This window comes from Anomaloglossus baeobatrachus, chromosome 5 (genome assembly GCF_048569485.1).
Source record: "Anomaloglossus baeobatrachus isolate aAnoBae1 chromosome 5, aAnoBae1.hap1, whole genome shotgun sequence".
Taxonomy (NCBI): Eukaryota; Metazoa; Chordata; class Amphibia; order Anura; family Aromobatidae; genus Anomaloglossus; species Anomaloglossus baeobatrachus.
Window position 1 is genome coordinate 536,538,350 of NC_134357.1, and position 17,951 is coordinate 536,556,300.

General features: G+C 42.7%; 1 protein-coding gene across 2 annotated transcripts in view; it reads left to right on the plus strand.

Moving 5' to 3' along the window:
* Nucleotides 1-17,951, plus strand: part of LOC142312184 (uncharacterized) — a 203,625-nt gene that overhangs the window by 77,598 nt on the left and 108,076 nt on the right. The window contains exon 11 of one of the 2 annotated variants that reach the window (XM_075351085.1): nucleotides 7,726-9,751. The exons of the other annotated variant lie outside the window; for it this stretch is intronic. Coding sequence (XP_075207200.1) covers nucleotides 7,726-9,065 — 1,340 coding nt within the window. The 3' untranslated portion in view covers nucleotides 9,066-9,751. Of the gene's footprint in view, nucleotides 1-7,725; nucleotides 9,752-17,951 lie in introns of those variants that run through there. 2 annotated transcript variants of the gene reach the window in all.

The window sequence follows — 17,951 nt, forward strand, 5'->3', positions numbered from 1 at the left end:
ACCGGGTGGCATAGTCAACGATCACTAGGATGTGTTGGTGCCCTCGAGCGGACTTTACGAGGGGCCCCACCAGATCCATCCCTATCCGTTCAAAAGGGACTTCTATAATGGGTAACGGTACCAACGGACTGCGAAAATGGGTCAGGGGTGCAGTAAGCTGACACTCCGGGCAGGTTTCGCAGAACCGTTTTACCTCCCCAAAGACCCTGGGCCAATAGAACCTTTGCAATATTCGCTCCTGCGTTTTCTTGACCCCTAGGTGGCCACTCATCAGGTGTTTATGAGCCAAGTCGAGGACCCGCCGGCGATGCGGCTGGGGCACCACCAACTGTTCTACCCCTACGCCCCGTATTTCATCTACCCGGTAGAGTAAATCCTGCTTAAGAGCGAAATGGGGGTACCTTACCTGGGCACCGGGCAGCTGTGCCACCCCATCAACTACTGTCACCCGACTCCGGGCATGTATTAACGTAGGGTCCTGGAGTTGGGCTGTCCCAAACGTATCCGGGGACGCCTCCAACTCCGGGATGGGCTCGACCGTCTCAGCCTCTCCTGCCAATACCTCTAGGGGCGACCTATCGGGTTCACACTCTGTCCCTATCATGGTGACCCCTACGGCAGGTGTCCCGGATTCAGGATTGTAGGGCTCAGGTCCCGGACCGACCAATATCTGAGGGGACTTAGGGGGTCCCCTCCATAAAGTCCAAAAATAGGGCAGATCCCTTCCTAGGATCACGTCATAAGGAAGAGTGTTAAGAAGTCCCACCTCATGTTGCACCTGACCGCAAGGTGCTGTGATGGTGACAATCCCCGTGGGATAGTCTCGGCGGTCCCCATGTATGCAAACCACCCCCACGGTGCGTCCTGTGGCCTTTACTTTAGCTCTCAAGGTGGATCGCACAAGGGTCACTAAGCTTCCGGAATCCAACAATCCTGTAACCGGACATCCATTCACCTGTATTTGGCACAAGTGGGGCTCAGTTTCTGGGGAGACCAGGTCAGCGGTACACACCACCTGAGCATACATTGAACCCCGCCGGGTAACCCCACAATCCATGGGCTCCGTGGTGAGTGGACACTGGGCTTCCATATGTCCCACCCGCTGGCACCGCCAACATCTAATGGGGACGGAAACCCCCTTGACGGGTTGTCGTTTAGGGTACAGAACCTTCCGGACCTCAGGAATGGCGGCTGCGGCCTCAGACGGGACGGTAGGGGACTCCTGTACCGTTGTCAGCGGTGGGTCCTTGGCCCTAGGCTTGGAGGGGCCGGACCGACGGGCGGTACGCAAAGTCTCAGTGTCCCGTATCAAGTCCTGCGTAGCCACATGCCGCTCTACCAGGGACACTAATTGGTCCAGGGTACTCGGGTCACCCTGTCCGACCCACCGTTGAACGGTGACGGGTAAAGTGCGCACAAAACGATCCACTACTACCCTTTCCACCATTTGCGCCGGGCTCAGAGTGTCAGGCTGCAACCACTTTTTTACAAGATGCAACAAGTCATAGGCCTGGGAGCGTACGGGTTTGGCTTCCTCATAGAACCACTGATTTACCCGCTGAGCCCGTACATAGGTATTCACCCCCAACCGAGCCAGTATTTCGGCTTTCAGGGTCACATAGTCAATGGCGTCCTCGGCACAGAGGTCCAGGTACGCTTTTTGGGGTTCCCCCGTCAGATAGGGCGACAATACCTCAGCCCACTGCGGGGTCGGCAGCTTTTCCCGCTCGGCCACCCGCTCAAACACCGCCAGGAACGCTTCCACATCATCACCCGGGGTCATCTTTTGCAACGCTTGTCTCACCGCTTTCCGGACGCTGCCGTCGTCACCCGGTCCCGGGGTTGTTGCTGCCGGTCCGGCATGGATCGACTTGGCCAGGAGAATCATCTGTTCTTGGTGCCTTTTTTCCTGCAATTGCAAGGCTTGCTGCTGACGTGCATTGGCCTGCTCCATCTGTTCTTGGTGCATTTTGACCTGCACTTGCAAGGATTGCTGCTGACGTGCATTGGCCTGATCCAACTGTTCTTGGAGTTTTTTTTCCTGCACTTGCAAGGATTGGAGCAGGTGTGCATTGGTCTGTTGCTGCTGTGCATTAGCCTGAGCCAAATGCTTTAGTATGTCCTCCATGGCGTCGCCGGGTTTGGGCTGTAGTACAGCCGCTCGAATCCAGGACATGCGCAGCTGGGTCACCAGGGATGGATGCTACACCTCACCGGCTGTCATGCCCGCCGATTCTCCACCATATGTGAGGTAGCACGGTCGGCTGCGCAGCAGAAGACACGGGATCCAGGCATTAAGGTTCACAGCACACGGTTTTAATGTCCAAATAAAAGTCCATAACACAATACATGTGCCTCTCCAGCAGAAAACTCAGGGAGTTCTGTTCACTCCCTCACACCCGGCACACCTGCCCTCGTTCCTGATTCTATTTAACCCTTCCTTTAGCCTGTAGGGAAACAGCATTAACCCTAGAGTGGATTTACTTTCTATCATGGAGTGAGCACAACCGGGGCGAGACATACCGGCCGTCATAGATAACCCCGGTCACAGTCTCACATGCCGTATGTGGCTATTTTTGGGGGACGAATTGTACTTTTGATTAAAACCATTAGCTTTACCATATAGTGTACTGGAAAATGTGAAAATAAATTGCAAGTGCAGTGAAATTTCAAAACAATAGTTTTTGGAATCTTTTATTCACTGTGCTCACTATAAGGTAAAACTTATATGTTAGTATGATGCCTCATGACAGTACGAGTTTGAAGAAACCAAACATGTATACTTTTACTTTTATATAAGGGGTTAAAAAAATTCAGAAGTATGTCCAAAAAAGAGTAGCGCATTTGACGCCATTTTCTGAGGTCCGTAGCATTCTCATTTTTCTGGATCTGGGGCTCAGGGATGGCTTATTTTTTGTGTCATTAACTGTCGATTTTAGTGTAGATGCGATGTTTTGATCACCTGTTATTGCATTTTAAAAAAAATTGCGGTCACCTAAAAATCTAATTTTAGCATTTGGAATTCTTTTCTTGCCACGCCATGTACCAATCAAATTAATTGATTTCATATTTTGATAGATCGGCGTTTCTGAACGTGATGATACTAAATATGTATATAGTTTTTAACTGTTTTATTTTCAATGGGGGGTGATTTGAACTTTTTTTTTTTTCATATTTTTAAAAACTTATTTTTTATTTTACTAGTCCCTTTAGGGGACTTTATGGATCCACTGTCTGATTGCTTGTTCATTTCTGTTGATCAGAGCTGCAGCGTTCCTGAGAACTCTGTTGGCTCTCACAGGAAATACGTCATTGTTGCGTCAGGGGTAATCATATGACCCCGAGCTACAATGACAACCATCGGCTCCCGTGATCACACCAGGGGGCCAGCGATGTCGGCGGGGAACAGTATGATCCCGCCTTGGCCATTTAAATCACGGTGTCCTATTTTGACAGCACAATCTCGCTTGTTCATTTCTGTTGATCAGAGCTGCAGCGTTCCTAAAAGCTCTGTTGGCTCTCACAGGAAATATGTCATTGTTGCATCAGGGGTAATCATATGACCCCGAGCTACCATGACAACCATCCGCGCCAGCGATTTCGGTGGGGAACAGTGTGATCCTGCCTCGGCCATTTAAATCACTCTGTCACATTTTGACAGAGCAATATAAGTGGCAAGCAGGCGCAGGTGGATTGGGCTTCCACCTGCTGCTGTTAGCCTCACATGTCTACTGTTCCAATCAGCAGACATGTACAGGGATCAACAACGGCTCACTACAGCAGCCGGAGGTGATTACTGCGTCCCAGAGTTATAACCTCATAAATTGACACTGGTCAGAATTGAAAAAAATGACCGGGTTATGAAGGTGAAAACAGGCTGCGGGGTGAAAAGGTTAAAACAGAAAGCAATACCACAGAAAATAGTTAATTGCATTTACCATATTTCTACTTTACGTCTGATGTTTCTGTGGATTAAATTGCTTTGGAAGTGACTTGGAAGGACCTGTAGCTTACAAAATTGCACTCATACCATCAAAACCACATACATTTATTAACCCTTAAATTGTGTAATAATAATTGCCAAGGAAAGTTATCAGACCTTAATGATTAATCATCAAACACATTGTGTCTCGGGTACCGCTATGTAAGACTATCGCCACTCTCCCCACGGTGTAAAAAGGTCTATGAATAAAAGGTGAAGATGATGAGGAAAACTGTTCCAATGAGAGCAGAGATGTTGAAAGATTCGTAAGATGTCTACACAAGTAGTAATTTGTTGAGGGCCCAGGTGTATGAGAAAGCGAGAGAAAATTTGTATTAACCCCTTCACGACCAGCCGATTTTTCGCTTTCCGTTTTTTTTTTCGCCATTCTTTTTCTGAGTGACGTAACTTTTTTATTTTTCAGTCAAAATGGTCATGTGAGGGCTCATTTTTTGCGAAATGAGCTGTACTTTTAAATGAAATCATCAGTTTTACCATATAGTGTACTGGAAAATGGCAAAAAAATTCCAAATGCAGAAAAATTGCAAAAAAAGTGCGATAGCACTATGGTTTTTGAGATATTTATTCACTGTGTTCACTATATGGTAAAACTGATGTGTGGGTGTGATGCCTCAGGTCAGTGCGAGTTCGTAGACACCAAACATGTATAGGTTTACTTTTATATAAGGGGTTAAAAAAAAATCGGAAGTTTGTCCGAAAAAAGTGGCGCACGTTTTACGCCATATTCCGTGACCCATAGCGTTCTCATTTTTCGGGATCTATTGCTCAGTGACAGCTTATTTTTTGTTTGCGTCTCTAGCTGACGTTTTTAACGGTACCATTTTTGCGCAGATGCTATGTTTTGATCGCCTCTTATTGCATTTTGCGCAAAAGTTGTGGCGACAAAAAAACGTCGTTTTGGCGTTTGGAATTTTTTTGCCGCTACGCCGTATACTGATCAGATTAATTGATTTTTTATTTTGATAGATCGGGCGTTTCTGAACGCGGCGATACCAAATGTGTGTATATTTTTTATTTTTTTAACCCTTTAATTTTCAATGGGGCGAATGGGAATCGCGCTTATAATGGCGCTGTCAAATATTGACAGCGCCATATAAGGGGTTAAACGGCATGAGCAGATAACGATTCTGCTCGTGCCTAGCAGGCACACATCTCAGCTGTGAAAATCAGCTGAGATGTGCGCCGATCGCAGCATGCTGCTGGGCAGTAACGTTATGACCGCTAGGACGTAATTTTACTGCCCGCGGTCGTTAAGGGGTTAATTTTTTATTTATTTTGCAACTCCTGAATCAAACAGTTTCCTATTGTTTGAGCACATGGCAGGGCTCAGAAGGGAAGAAGCGCTATTTGGCTATTGGAACAGAACACAGATTATGTCGGAATAGTTTGTGGTCATCATTTACAGAACCCTAAGACAGAAGAAAAACCCCCAAAGTGACTAAATTTTCCTCAGTGTTCACCCCACAGGCATTCTCTGGAAATTAGGACGTAGTGGATGTTGCAGAGAGAAGACTACAAGTATGCCATTTTAGTGCTCAATGCATAGTGCCCAGCTTGTGTTTCTAGAGACACACAAACCGTAGACAGCAATGCTAAATATGTGGAAAATAAGTGTTTGGGCACACTGCAATGCTCAGAAGAGACAGGAATATTTAGTATTGAGAGCGCAGACTTTACCAAACTGGTTTATGGAAACTATGCTGCTTTTTAATTGTCTTTCAGCTACTAGTAATATGGAAATGTTCTGATTTTCCATGTACAAATGATGGAGGGAAGTAGGGGTATTGTTTTTTGGAAGTAGGGGTATTGTTTTTTGTGGGGGCAGAGTAGAATTTTTTATTATCATTTTGGATTGTGTAACTCTTTTTGACGGCTTATTATGCCAATATATGGGAGGCGGAATGAACAAAAAGGGTTGAACATCATGCTCTTGTGGTTCCTGCTATGACATCTACTGTTTAATTGTTCACTGCTTTTACAGTGCCTTACGAAAGTATTCGGCCCCCTTGAAGTTTTCAACCTTTTCCCACATTTCAGGCTTCAAACATAAAGATAAAAATTTTAATATTATGGTGAAGAATCGACAATAAGTGGGACACAATTGTAAAGTTGAACGAAATTTATTGCTTATTTTAAACTTTTCTAAAAAATAACTGAAAAGTGGGGCGTTCAATATTTTTCGGCCCCTTTACTTTCAGTGCAGCAAACTCACTCCAGAAGTTCATTGAGGATCTCTGAATGATCCAATGTTGTCCTAAATGACTGCTGAGGATAAATATAAGCCACCTGTGTGTAATCAAGTTCCCGTATAGATGCACCTGCTCTGTGGTATTCTCAGTGTTATGTTTAAAGCACAGAGAGCATCATGAAGACCAAGGAACACAACAGGCAAGTCTGTGATACTGTTGTGGAAAAGTTTAAAGTTTTGGAAATCTTTTTGTAACCAAATCCGGCTTTAAACATCCCAAGGAGCACTGTGCAAGCGATCATATTGAAATGGAAGGAGTATCATACCACTGCAAATCTAGCAAGACCTGGCTATCCATCCAAACTTTCATCTCAAAGAAGGAGAAAACTGATCAGAGATGCAGCCATGAGGCCCATGATTACTCTGGATGAACTGAACAAATCTACAGCTGAGGTGGGAGAGTCTGTCCATAGGACAACAATCAGTCGTACACTCCACAAATTTGGCCTTAATGGAAGAGTGGTAAGAAGAAAGCCATTTCTCAAAGATATCCATAAAAAGTGTCATTTAAAGTTTGCCACAAGCTACCTGGCAGACACATCAAACATGTGGAAGAAGGTGCTCTTGTCAGATGAAACCAAAATCAAACTATTTGGGCACAATGCCAAACGATATGTTTGGCGTAAAAGCAACACAACTCATCACCCTGAACACACCATCCTCACTGTCAAACATGGTGGTGGCAGCATCGTGGTTTGGGCCTGCTTTTCTTCAGCAGGGACAAGGAAGATGGTTAAAATTGATGGGAAGATGGATGGAGCCTAATACAGGACCATTCTCAAAGAAAACCTGTTGGAGTCTGCAAAAGACCTGAGACTGGGACGGAGATTTGTCTTCCAACAAGACAATAATACCAAACATAAAGCAAAATCTACCATGGAATGGTTCACAAATAAATGTATCTAGGTGTTAGAATGGCCAAGTTACAGTCCAGACCTGAATCCAATCGAGAATCTGTGGAAAGTATTGAAAACTGCTGTTCACAAATTCTCTCCTTCCAACCTCACTGAGCTTGAGCTGTTTGCAAAGGAAGAATGGGCAAGAATTTCAGTCTCTCGATGCGCAAAACTGATAGACACATACTCCATCCAAGCGACTTACAGCTGAAATCACAGCAAAAGGTGGAGCTACAAAGTATTAACTTAAAGAGGACAAATAATATTGCACGCCCCACTTTTCAATTATTTATTTTTTTAAAAAGTTTAAAATAAGCAATAAATTTCGTTCAACTTCACAATTGTGTTCAACTTGTTGATTCTTCACCATAATATTAAAATTTTTATCTTTATGTTTGAAGCCTGAAATATGGGAAAAGGTTGAAAAATTCAAGAGGGCCCGAATACTTTCGCAAGGCACTGTATCTTAATTGAATCTTGCTAGTTTGATATCCTAATTTCTATAAATATTTTAGAATTTTTTTAAAAAATATAATTTAAGGTTATTTTATTAAAAAATAATCTTTTATTCTTTTCAGATTACTGTTTGACAAGATCCGAGGGAAAACTGACATCTGCAATTTGTAAATCAAATTCAGATGAACTTACGGACATACAAGATATAGCTGAAGTATCTGCCAATATTCCAGATATACCATCATCCCTATACAGCAACAATCTATCATCTGATCCTGTTAAACAGGTCCTATCTTCTGATTCATTACAGACTATTAAGAAAAATAAAAGTTATAAAAGGGGAGTTAAAAATCAAACTGCTCTTACAGCAAAAAAGCAGTTTTCAAGTGCAGAATATGGAAAATGTTTTTCCCTCAAAACATCTTTTGTAATCCATCAAAAAATTCATACAGAGGATAAAAGATTTTCTTCGGAGTCTGGCAAAAATCTTAACCATAAATCAGAGATTTTTAGAGGTGAGAGTGTTAACGCAGGGGAGAAGTCATATTCATGTTCAGAATGTGGGAAATGTTTTGCACGTAAATCAGATCTTGTTCGGCACCATGAAATACACACAGGGGAGAAGCCATATTCATGTTCAGAATGTGGGAAATGTTTTGCACGTAAATCAGTTCTTGTTCAGCACCATGAAATACACACAGGGGAGAAGCCATATTCATGTACAGAATGTGGGAAATGTTTTGGACGTAAATCACATCTTTTTCGGCACCAGGAAATACACACAGGGGAGAAGCCATATTCATGTTCAGAATGTGGGAAATGTTTTGCACGTAAATCACATCTTGTTCGGCACCAGGAAATACACACAGGGGAGAAGCCTTTTTCATGTTCAGAATGTGGGAAATGTTTTTCAGAAAAATCAGATCTTGTTCAGCACCAGAGAATACATACAGGGGAGAGGCCTTTTTTATGTTCAGAATGTGGGAAATGTTTTGCAGGAAAATCACCTTTTGTTAAGCACCAGAAAATACACTCAGGGGTGAAGCCTTTTTCATGTTCAGAATGTGAGAAATGTTTTCGATCAAAATCATATCTTGTTCTGCACCAGAAAATACACACAGGAGAGAAGCCTTTTTTATGTTCCGAATGTGGGAAATGTTTTGTAAGTAAATTACAACTTGTTCAGCACCAGAAAATACACACAGGGGTGAAGCCTTATTCATGTTCAGAATGTGGGAAATCTTATGCAGATAAATCAAATCATTTTAGACATATGAGAACTCACACAGGGGAGAAGCCATTTTCATGTTCAGAATGTGGGAAATGTTTTGCACATAAATCAGTTCTTGTTCGGCACCAGGAAATACACACAGGTGATAAGCCATATTCATGTTCAGAATGTGGGAAATGTTTTGCACGTAAATCACATCTTGTTCGGCACCAGGAAATACACACAGGGTAGAAGCCATATTCATGTTCAGAATGTGGGAAATGTTTCGCATGTAAATCACATCTTGTTCGGCACCAGAAAATACACACAGGGGAGAAGCCTTTTTCATGTTCAGAATGTGGGAAATGTTTTGCAGGAAAATGACCTTTTGTTAAGCACTAGAGTTGAGCGCGGTTCGTGGTTCGAGGTTCTCCAGTTCGGGGCTCGAGTGATTTTGGGGGCTGTTCGAGATCGAACTAGAACTCGAGCTTTTTGCAAAAGCTCGATAGTTCTAGATATGTTCGAGAACGGTTCTAGCAGCAAAAAGCAGGGCTTTTTACAGCTACAGTGTGCAGGAGCCATCGCTGGCAGCCTGCCAGAAGCTGGTAACCAAGATAAACATCGGGTATCCAAGCAAAGCGCTTTGGTAAGTAACCCGATGTTTATCTTAGTTACGTGCAGGAAGCCCACACTTCCCCGCTCAGCTCGCTCCGCCCCCTCCTGCCCGCGGCATGTACACATACACACACACACACACACACACACCCACACCCCCCCCGCTCGGCTTACCTGCGGTGATGAAGTCCCGCCATCCCGACCTCAGCGCTGTCACTGTCCTCCATGGCCGCCGCTTGTCACATCACCTCTCGCTTCCGACCCGAGACTGACTAGCGGTGACGTCACGGACCTCTCGCGATACTTGGTGTGAAGCCGGTCATTGAGCTCAGTGACAGGGGCTGTCGGCAGTGCTGGAGATCAGCGCAGGTAATGTACCTCGCTGACAGCAGCACTTGTCATCCCCTGCAGTGACCTGGGCTGACCCATTGATGTTAGCTCAGGTCACTGCACTGCTCTCCCAGCCAATGGGGAACATCCTGCTCTTCATTGACTGGGACAGTGTGGATCGTCATGGCAACCCCTTGGATTACACCAGACCTGGATTTGTTTTTCATTCTAATAAATTGGTTAAAGAGGGAATGTTTTGGGGAGTGTTTTTTCAAATAAAAATGTGTTTGTCGTCTATTTTTTTTTATTACTGACTGGGTTGGTGATGTCGGGTATCTGATATCTCCACTTTTTCTCCATTTTTTTCTCCACTTTTTCTCCACTTTTTCTCCACTTTTTCTCCACTTTTTCTCCACTTATTCTCCACTTTTTTTCTCCACTTTTTCTCCACTTTTTCTCCATTTTTTTTCCACTTTTTCTCCACTTTTTCTCCACTTTTTCTCCACTTTTTCTCCACTTTTTCTCCACTTTTTCTCCACTTTTTCTCCACTTATTCTCCACTTTTTCTCCACTTTTTCTCCACTTATTCTCCACTTTTTTTCTCCACTTTTTCTCCACTTTTTCTCCATTTTTTTTCCACTTTTTCTCCACTTTTTCTCCACTTTTTCTCCACTTTTTCTCCACTTTTTCTCCACTTTTTCTCCACTTTTTCTCCACTTTTTCTCCACTTATTCTCCACTTTTTCTCCACTTTTTCTCCACTTTTTCTCCACTTATTCTCCACTTTTTTTCTCCACTTTTTCTCCACTTTTTCTCCATTTTTTTTCCACTTTTTCTCCACTTTTTCTCCACTTTTTCTCCACTTTTTCTCCACTTTTTCTCCACTTTTTCTCCACTTTTTCTCCACTTATTCTCCACTTTTTCTCCACTTTTTCTCCACTTATTCTCCACTTTTTTCTCCACTTTTTCTCCATTTTTTTTTCCATTTTTTTCCACTTTTTCTCCACTTTTTCTCCACTTTTTCTCCACTTTTTCTCCACTTTTTCTCCACTTATTCTCCACTTATTCTCCACTTTTTCTCCATTTTTTCTCCACTTTTTCTCCACTTTTTCTCCACTTATTCTCCACTTTTTTCTCCACTTTTTCTCCACTTTTTCTCCATTTTTTCTCCACTTTTTCTCCACTTTTTCTCCACTTTTTCTCCACTTATTCTCCACTTTTTCTCCACTTATTCTCCACTTATTCTCCACTTTTTTCTCCACTTTTTTCTCCACTTTTTCTCCACTTTTTCTCCACTTTTTCTCCACTTTTTCTCCACTTTTTCTCCACTTTTTCTCCACTTATTCTCCACTTTTTTCTCCACTTTTTCTCCACTTTTTCTCCACTTATTCTCCACTTTTTCTCCACTTTTTCTCCACTTTTTCTCCACTTTTTCTCCACTTTTTCTCCACTTATTCTCCACTTTTTTCTCCACTTTTTCTCCACTTATTCTCCACTTTTTCTCCACTTATTCTCCACTTTTTCTCCACTTATTCTCCACTTATTCTCCACTTTTTTCTCCACTTTTTTCTCCACTTTTTCTCCACTTTTTCTCCACTTTTTCTCCACTTTTTCTCCATTTTTTCTCCACTTTTTCTCCACTTTTTCTCCACTTTTTCTCCACTTTTTCTCCACTTTTTCTCCACTTTTTCTCCACTTTTTTCTCCACTTTTTCTCCACTTTTTCTCCACTTATTCTCCACTTATTCACTTTTTCTCCACTTTTTCTCCACTTTTTCTCCACTTTTTCTCCACTTATTCTCCACTTTTTCTCCACTTATTCTCCACTTTTTCTCCACTTTTTCTCCACTTTTTCTCCATTTTTTCTCCACTTTTTCTCCACTTTTTCTCCACTTTTTCTCCACTTTTTCTCCACTTTTTCTCCACTTTTTCTCCACTTTTTCTCCATTTTTTCTCCACTTTTTCTCCACTTTTTCTCCACTTTTTCTCCACTTTTTCTCTACTTTTTCTCCACTTATTCTCCACTTTTTTCTCCACTTTTTCTCCACTTTTTCTCCACTTATTCTCCACTTATTCACTTTTTCTCCACTTTTTCTCCACTTTTTCTCCACTTTTTCTCCACTTATTCTCCACTTTTTCTCCACTTTTTCTCCACTTTTTCTCCACTTTTTCTCCACTTTTTTCTCCATTTTTTCTCCACTTTTTCTCCACTTTTTCTCCACTTTTTCTCCACTTATTCTCCACTTTTTCTCCACTTTTTCTCCACTTTTTCTCCACTTATTCTCCACTTTTTTCTCCACTTTTTCTCCACTTTTTCTCCACTTTTTCTCCACTTTTTCTCCATTTTTTCTCCACTTTTTCTCCACTTTTTCTCCACTTTTTCTCCATTTTTCTCTCCACTTTTTCTCCACTTTTTCTCCACTTTTTCTCCACTTTTTCTCCACTTTTTCTCCACTTTTTTCTCCACTTTTTCTCCACTTTTTCTCCACTTTTTCTCCACTTTTTCTCCACTTTTTTTCCACTTTTTCTCCACTTTTTCTCCACTTTTTCTCCACTTTTTCTCCACTTTTTCTCCACTTATTCTCCACTTTTTCTCCACTTTTTCTCCACTTTTTCTCCATTTTTTTCCACTTTTTCTCCATTTTTTTCTCCACTTTTTCTCCACTTTTTCTCCACTTTTTCTCCACTTTTTCTCCACTTTTTCTCCACTTATTCTCCACTTTTTCTCCACTTATTCACTTTTTCTCCACTTTTTCTCCACTTTTTCTCCACTTATTCTCCACTTTTTCTCCACTTTTTCTCCACTTTTTCTCCACTTTTTCCTCCATTTTTTCTCCACTTTTTCTCCACTTTTTCTCCACTTTTTCTCCACTTTTTCTCCACTTTTTCTCCACTTATTCTCCACTTATTCTCCACTTATTCTCCACTTTTTCTCCACTTATTCTCCACTTATTCTCCACTTATTCTCCACTTTTTCTCCATTTTTTTCTCCACTTTTTCTCCACTTTTTCTCCACTTTTTCTCCACTTTTTCTCCACTTTTTCTCCACTTTTTCTCCACTTTTTCTCCACTTTTTCTCCACTTTTTCTCCACTTTTTCTCCGTTCTTTTTCTATGGTCGGTCTACCCATTAGCTCTGCCATGCACACTGTAGCTCTACACCTACTGCACATGTTACTTTATGATTGACATCTCTTTCGTACCAGAGCTGTCTAAGTCTACTCTGACCCCATATTTGTCATTACTATATTGTCCTTGTACTGTATTATGACATTTGTATCATGTGTTTCATTTCTTGCTGTGTTGCAATTTTTTTGCTGCATCCCAATTGTACCTCTACATTGTTCGAGTTTATGTTATTGTTCTCTCACTCTTATGTGATACTGATTGTCATTTTTCATAATTACATGCAGATAAGTCCAATCTGACGAAGGCTCAGGCCGAAACGTCATTTGTAACTTGTTTTGGACAAAAACATATATGCTTATGAAAAAATTTTTTTTCTTAATACGGACCAATAAAGAGTGATTTTGCATTACTATCCGTTGTGACTTACTGACTTAGTCTGGGAGATTTAGAGTGCCGAGGTTACTCACTAATTTTATCTATTATTACCTCTGAGCACCTATATACCAGTGAGCAGAGCTTCCTCTACAGTAGTTCTCCTGATTAGGGATGCCCTTACCTCATGAGCAGGGCATTGCAGCTTTGGTAGCAACCATTACGACATGGACTCTGCTGCTGTGGACCCGAGAAGAGTGAGTGCAGATTCATTGCACCCACACTCCTCACATGAAGGGTCCGCACTCCTAGAAAATGGGGGATACGTTCCCTGAGTGTCTCCCCCCCATATTCTAGACGGTCCAGAGTCGTCGTGGGACCCCTTTATTTTTTTTCTTACAATAAATTGGTGAAAGAGGAAATGTTTTGGGGACTGTTTTTTCAAATAAATTTCTTTTGTCGATTTTTTTTTTTTTTTTTTGTTAGTACTGACAGTTTATGATGTTGAGTATCTAATAGACGCCATGACATCACAAACTGCTGGGCTTGATCTCAGGTTACTTTACAGCTAGTATCAACCCGATTTATTACCCCGTTTGCCACTGCACCAGGGCACGGGATGAGCTGGGGTGAAGCGCCAGGATTGGCGCATCTAGTGGATGCGCCACGTCTGGGGTGCCTGCGGCCTGCTATTTTTAGGCTGTGAAGGCCCAATAACTATGGACCTTCCCACCCTGAGAATACCAGACCACAGCTGTCCGCTTTACCTTGGCTGGTGATCCAATTTGGGGGGGACCCTACTTTTACTGTGTAATTATTAATATTTATACAATAATTATAAAAAAGAGCCTGAGGGGACCTACACATTGGATCCCCAACCACGGTAAAGCTGCCAGCTGTGGTTTTCAGGCTACAGCCGTCTGCTTTACCCTAGCTGGCTATCAAAAATGGGGGGACCCAACGTCATTTTTTTTTTAACTATTTTTTAAATAGAAAAAATTAATGGGCTTCCCTGTAGTTTGATTGCCAACCAAGGTAACGGCAGGCAGATGGGGGTGGCAACCCATAGCTGTCTGCTTTATCTGCGCTGAGAATCAAAAATACCGCGGAGCGCTACGTCATTTTTTTAAAGATTTATTTTTACAGCACTGTGATGTCCAGCAATCAAAATACAGGGAAGCCCATTTTATTTTTAGTTATTTAAAGAAATAATTAAAAAAAATATATATGGGCTCCCGCTGCATTTTTTGTATTGCTAGCTAAGGGTAATCCAAGCAGCTACTGGCTGCTAACCCCCACTGCTTGGTGTTACCTTCACTGGCAATAGAAAATCCAGGGAAGCATTTTTTATTTTTTTTGCCAAAAAACTACAAAAAAAGGACGTGAGCTTCGCCATATTTTTGTATGCTAGCCAGGTATAGCAGGCAGGTGCTGGAAGAGTTGGATACAGCGCCAAAATATGGCGCTTCTATGAAAATGCCATTTTCTGAGGCGGCTGCAGACTGCAATTCGCAGCAGTGGGGCCCAGAAAGCTCAGGCCAACCTGTGCTGCGGATTCCAATCCCCAGCTGCCTAGTTGTACCTGGCTGGACACAAAAATGGGGCGAAGCCTACGTCATTTGTTTTCTAATTATTTCATGAAATTCATGAAATAATAAAAAAAGGTCTTCCCTTTATTTTTGGTTCCCAGCCGGGTACAAATGGGCAACTGGGGGTTGGGGGCAGCCGTACCTGCCTGCTGTACCTGGCTAGCATACAAAAATATGGCGAAGCCCACATAATTTTTTCAGGGGGCAAAAAACTTCTGCATACAGTCCTGGATGGAGTATGCTGAGCCTTGTAGTTCTGCAGCTGCTGTCTATCTGTATGGAGAAGAGCAGACAGCAGCTGCAGAACTACAAGGCTCAGCATACTCCATCCAGGACTGTATGCAGAATTTTTTTTGCCCACCAAAAAAATGACGTGGGCTTCGCCATATTTTTGTATGCTAGCCAGGTACAGCAGGCAGCCATGGGCTGCCTCCAACCCCCAGTTGCCTATTTGTACCCGGCTGGGAACCAAAAATATAGGGAAGCCCGTTTTTTTTAATTATTTCACTTATTTCATGAAATAATTAAAAAACAAATGACGTGGGCTTCGCCCCATTTTTGTGTCCAGCCGGGTACAACTAGGCAGCTGGGGATTGGAATCTGCAGCACAGGTTAGCCTGAGGTTTCTGGGCGCCTCTGCTGCGAATTGCAGTCCGCAGCCGCCCCAGAAAATGGCGCTCTCATAGAAGCGCCATCATCTGGCGCTGTATCCAACTCTTCCAACAGCCCTGGAGCTGGGTGGCTTGTTGGGTAATCATGAGTTAATACTGGCTTTGTTTTACTAGCCAGTATTAAGCCAGAGATTCTTAATGTCAGGCACGTTTGACCCGGCCATTAAGAATCTCCAATAAAGGGTTAAAAAAAAGACACCACACAGAGAAAAAATACTTTAATAGAAATAAATACACAGACACATTAGAGACTCCATCTTTATTACCCCCTGTCAGCCCTCCACGATCCTGCTCTTCTGTCTTCTTTCTTTCTAGTGTAGTAGTAGTGACGATTGTAGTGAGGATGAGGTTCACCAGCTCATCACTTGGGGCTGGGGCATCTCATCCTCACTACAATCCTCACTAGTGTAGTAGTAGTGACGATTGTAGTGAGGAAGGATGAGATTCACCAGCTCATCACTTGGGGCTGGGGCATCTCATCCTCACTACAATCCTCACTAGTGTAGTAGTAGTGACGATTGTAGTGAGGAAGGATGAGATTCACCAGCTCATCACTTGGGGCTGGGGAACCTCATCCTCACTACAATCGGGAAGCAGCGTGCAGCCTTCACTCCGTGAGTGATCAGTGCTGGCTGTCAGCGGTAACAGCGGTAACGCTGACAGACGCGTTACCATAGCAACGGTGCTCTCGGAGCCGCGGTTAGCGGTGACGTCACCGCTAACTGCGTTGCTATGGCAAGGGTGATCTCCGTTAATGACCGGCTGTGTCAGCCGGTCCCTAACGGAAGCGGGGAGTCGACCGTGTGCTAGAGCATGTCGCCGGTACACGGCGATACACATATGTGCACCGTGTACCGGAGAGATGCACTCGCAGGTCCTACATGACGTGTCATAGTCATGTGACCAGTCTGTAGCCAATGAGATAATAGCCACGTGACTGGTCACATGGCTATTTTGACATCACGATAGGTCCTGCATCTCTGCTGGCAGTGCAGGTCACCGGGAGGATTAAGCGATCATCGGATGGAATAGCGGCAGGAGACAGAGTGCAGAAGGGATCGCGGGGACCGGTAAGTGTTATGGCAATGTTTATTAACTGTTTGTGTACATTTATAATGCATTTTTATGTGTTTGTGATTGCCTCCCATTATAGCCTATACGTTCGAGTTCGGTTCGTCGAACGTTCGACGAGCCGAACTCGAACGGGACCCCCGTTCGGCGAACCGGCCTCGAGCCGAACCGGGACCGGTTCGCTCATCTCTATTAAGCACCAGAAAATACACATGGGGTGAAGCCTTTTTCATGTTCAGAATGTGGGAAATTTTTTTGAATCAAAATCATATCTTGTTCAGCACTAGAAAATACACACAGGGGTGAAGCCTTTTTAATGTTCAGAATGTGGGAAATGTTTTGGAAGTAAATTACAACTTGATCAGCACCAGAAAATACACACAGGGGTGAAGCCTTATTCATGTTCAGAATGTGGGAAATGTTTGCAGATAAATCAAATCATGTTAGACATATGAGAACTCACACAGGGGAGAAGCCATTTTCATGTTTAGATTGTGGAAAATATTTTTCACAAAAATCAAAAGTGCTTAAACACCAGAAAATCCACTACAGTTTTTAGAGCCATATTCATGCTCAGAAAGTGGGAAATGTTTTAGTCAGAAATCACTTTTAGTTGTCCATCTGAAAACTCAGACAGAGAAAAAGCCCTTTATATGTTCAGAATCTAGAAAATGTTTTACCCAAAAATGGCATCTTCTTGTACAGTGAAGAAAATAAGTATTTGATCCCTTGCTGATTTTGTAAGTTTGCCCACTGAGAAAGACTTTAACAGTCTATAATTTTAAGGGTAGGTTAATCTTAACAGTGAGAGAATATCCAAAATAAAATCCAGAAAATTACATTGTATAAATGTATTTGCATTTTGCAAAGAGAAATACGTATTTGATCCCTCTGGAAAGCAAGACTTAATACTTGGTGGCAAAACCCTTGTTGGCAAGCAAGCAGTCAGACTTTTTTTGTAGTTGATGATGAGGTTTGCGCACATGTCAGGAGGAATTTTGGTCCACTCCTCTTTGCTGATCATCTTTAACCCCATAACGACGATCTAACATCTGAAAACTTTGAAATTGCAGGGTACTTTTTGTCGTTCAATGCTTTGAGACGGTCTGCCAAAAAATGCCTGTAGCGCCCGCCCCCCCAGCAACGGAAAATCTCAGGGGTTTCAGCTACTGGAGGTAGCTGAGAACCCCAGATTATGAATCGGGACTTTTTTTTTGTTTGGAACCCGATAATGTGATCGCCGGTATACACCATATATCGCCGATCACATTAAAAAAAAAAAAGAAATGACAGGTGAAACTGATTTCTTTTTCATGCTATGTGATCAAACATGTCAGATGAGTAATAAATATAAGCCCCTAGTG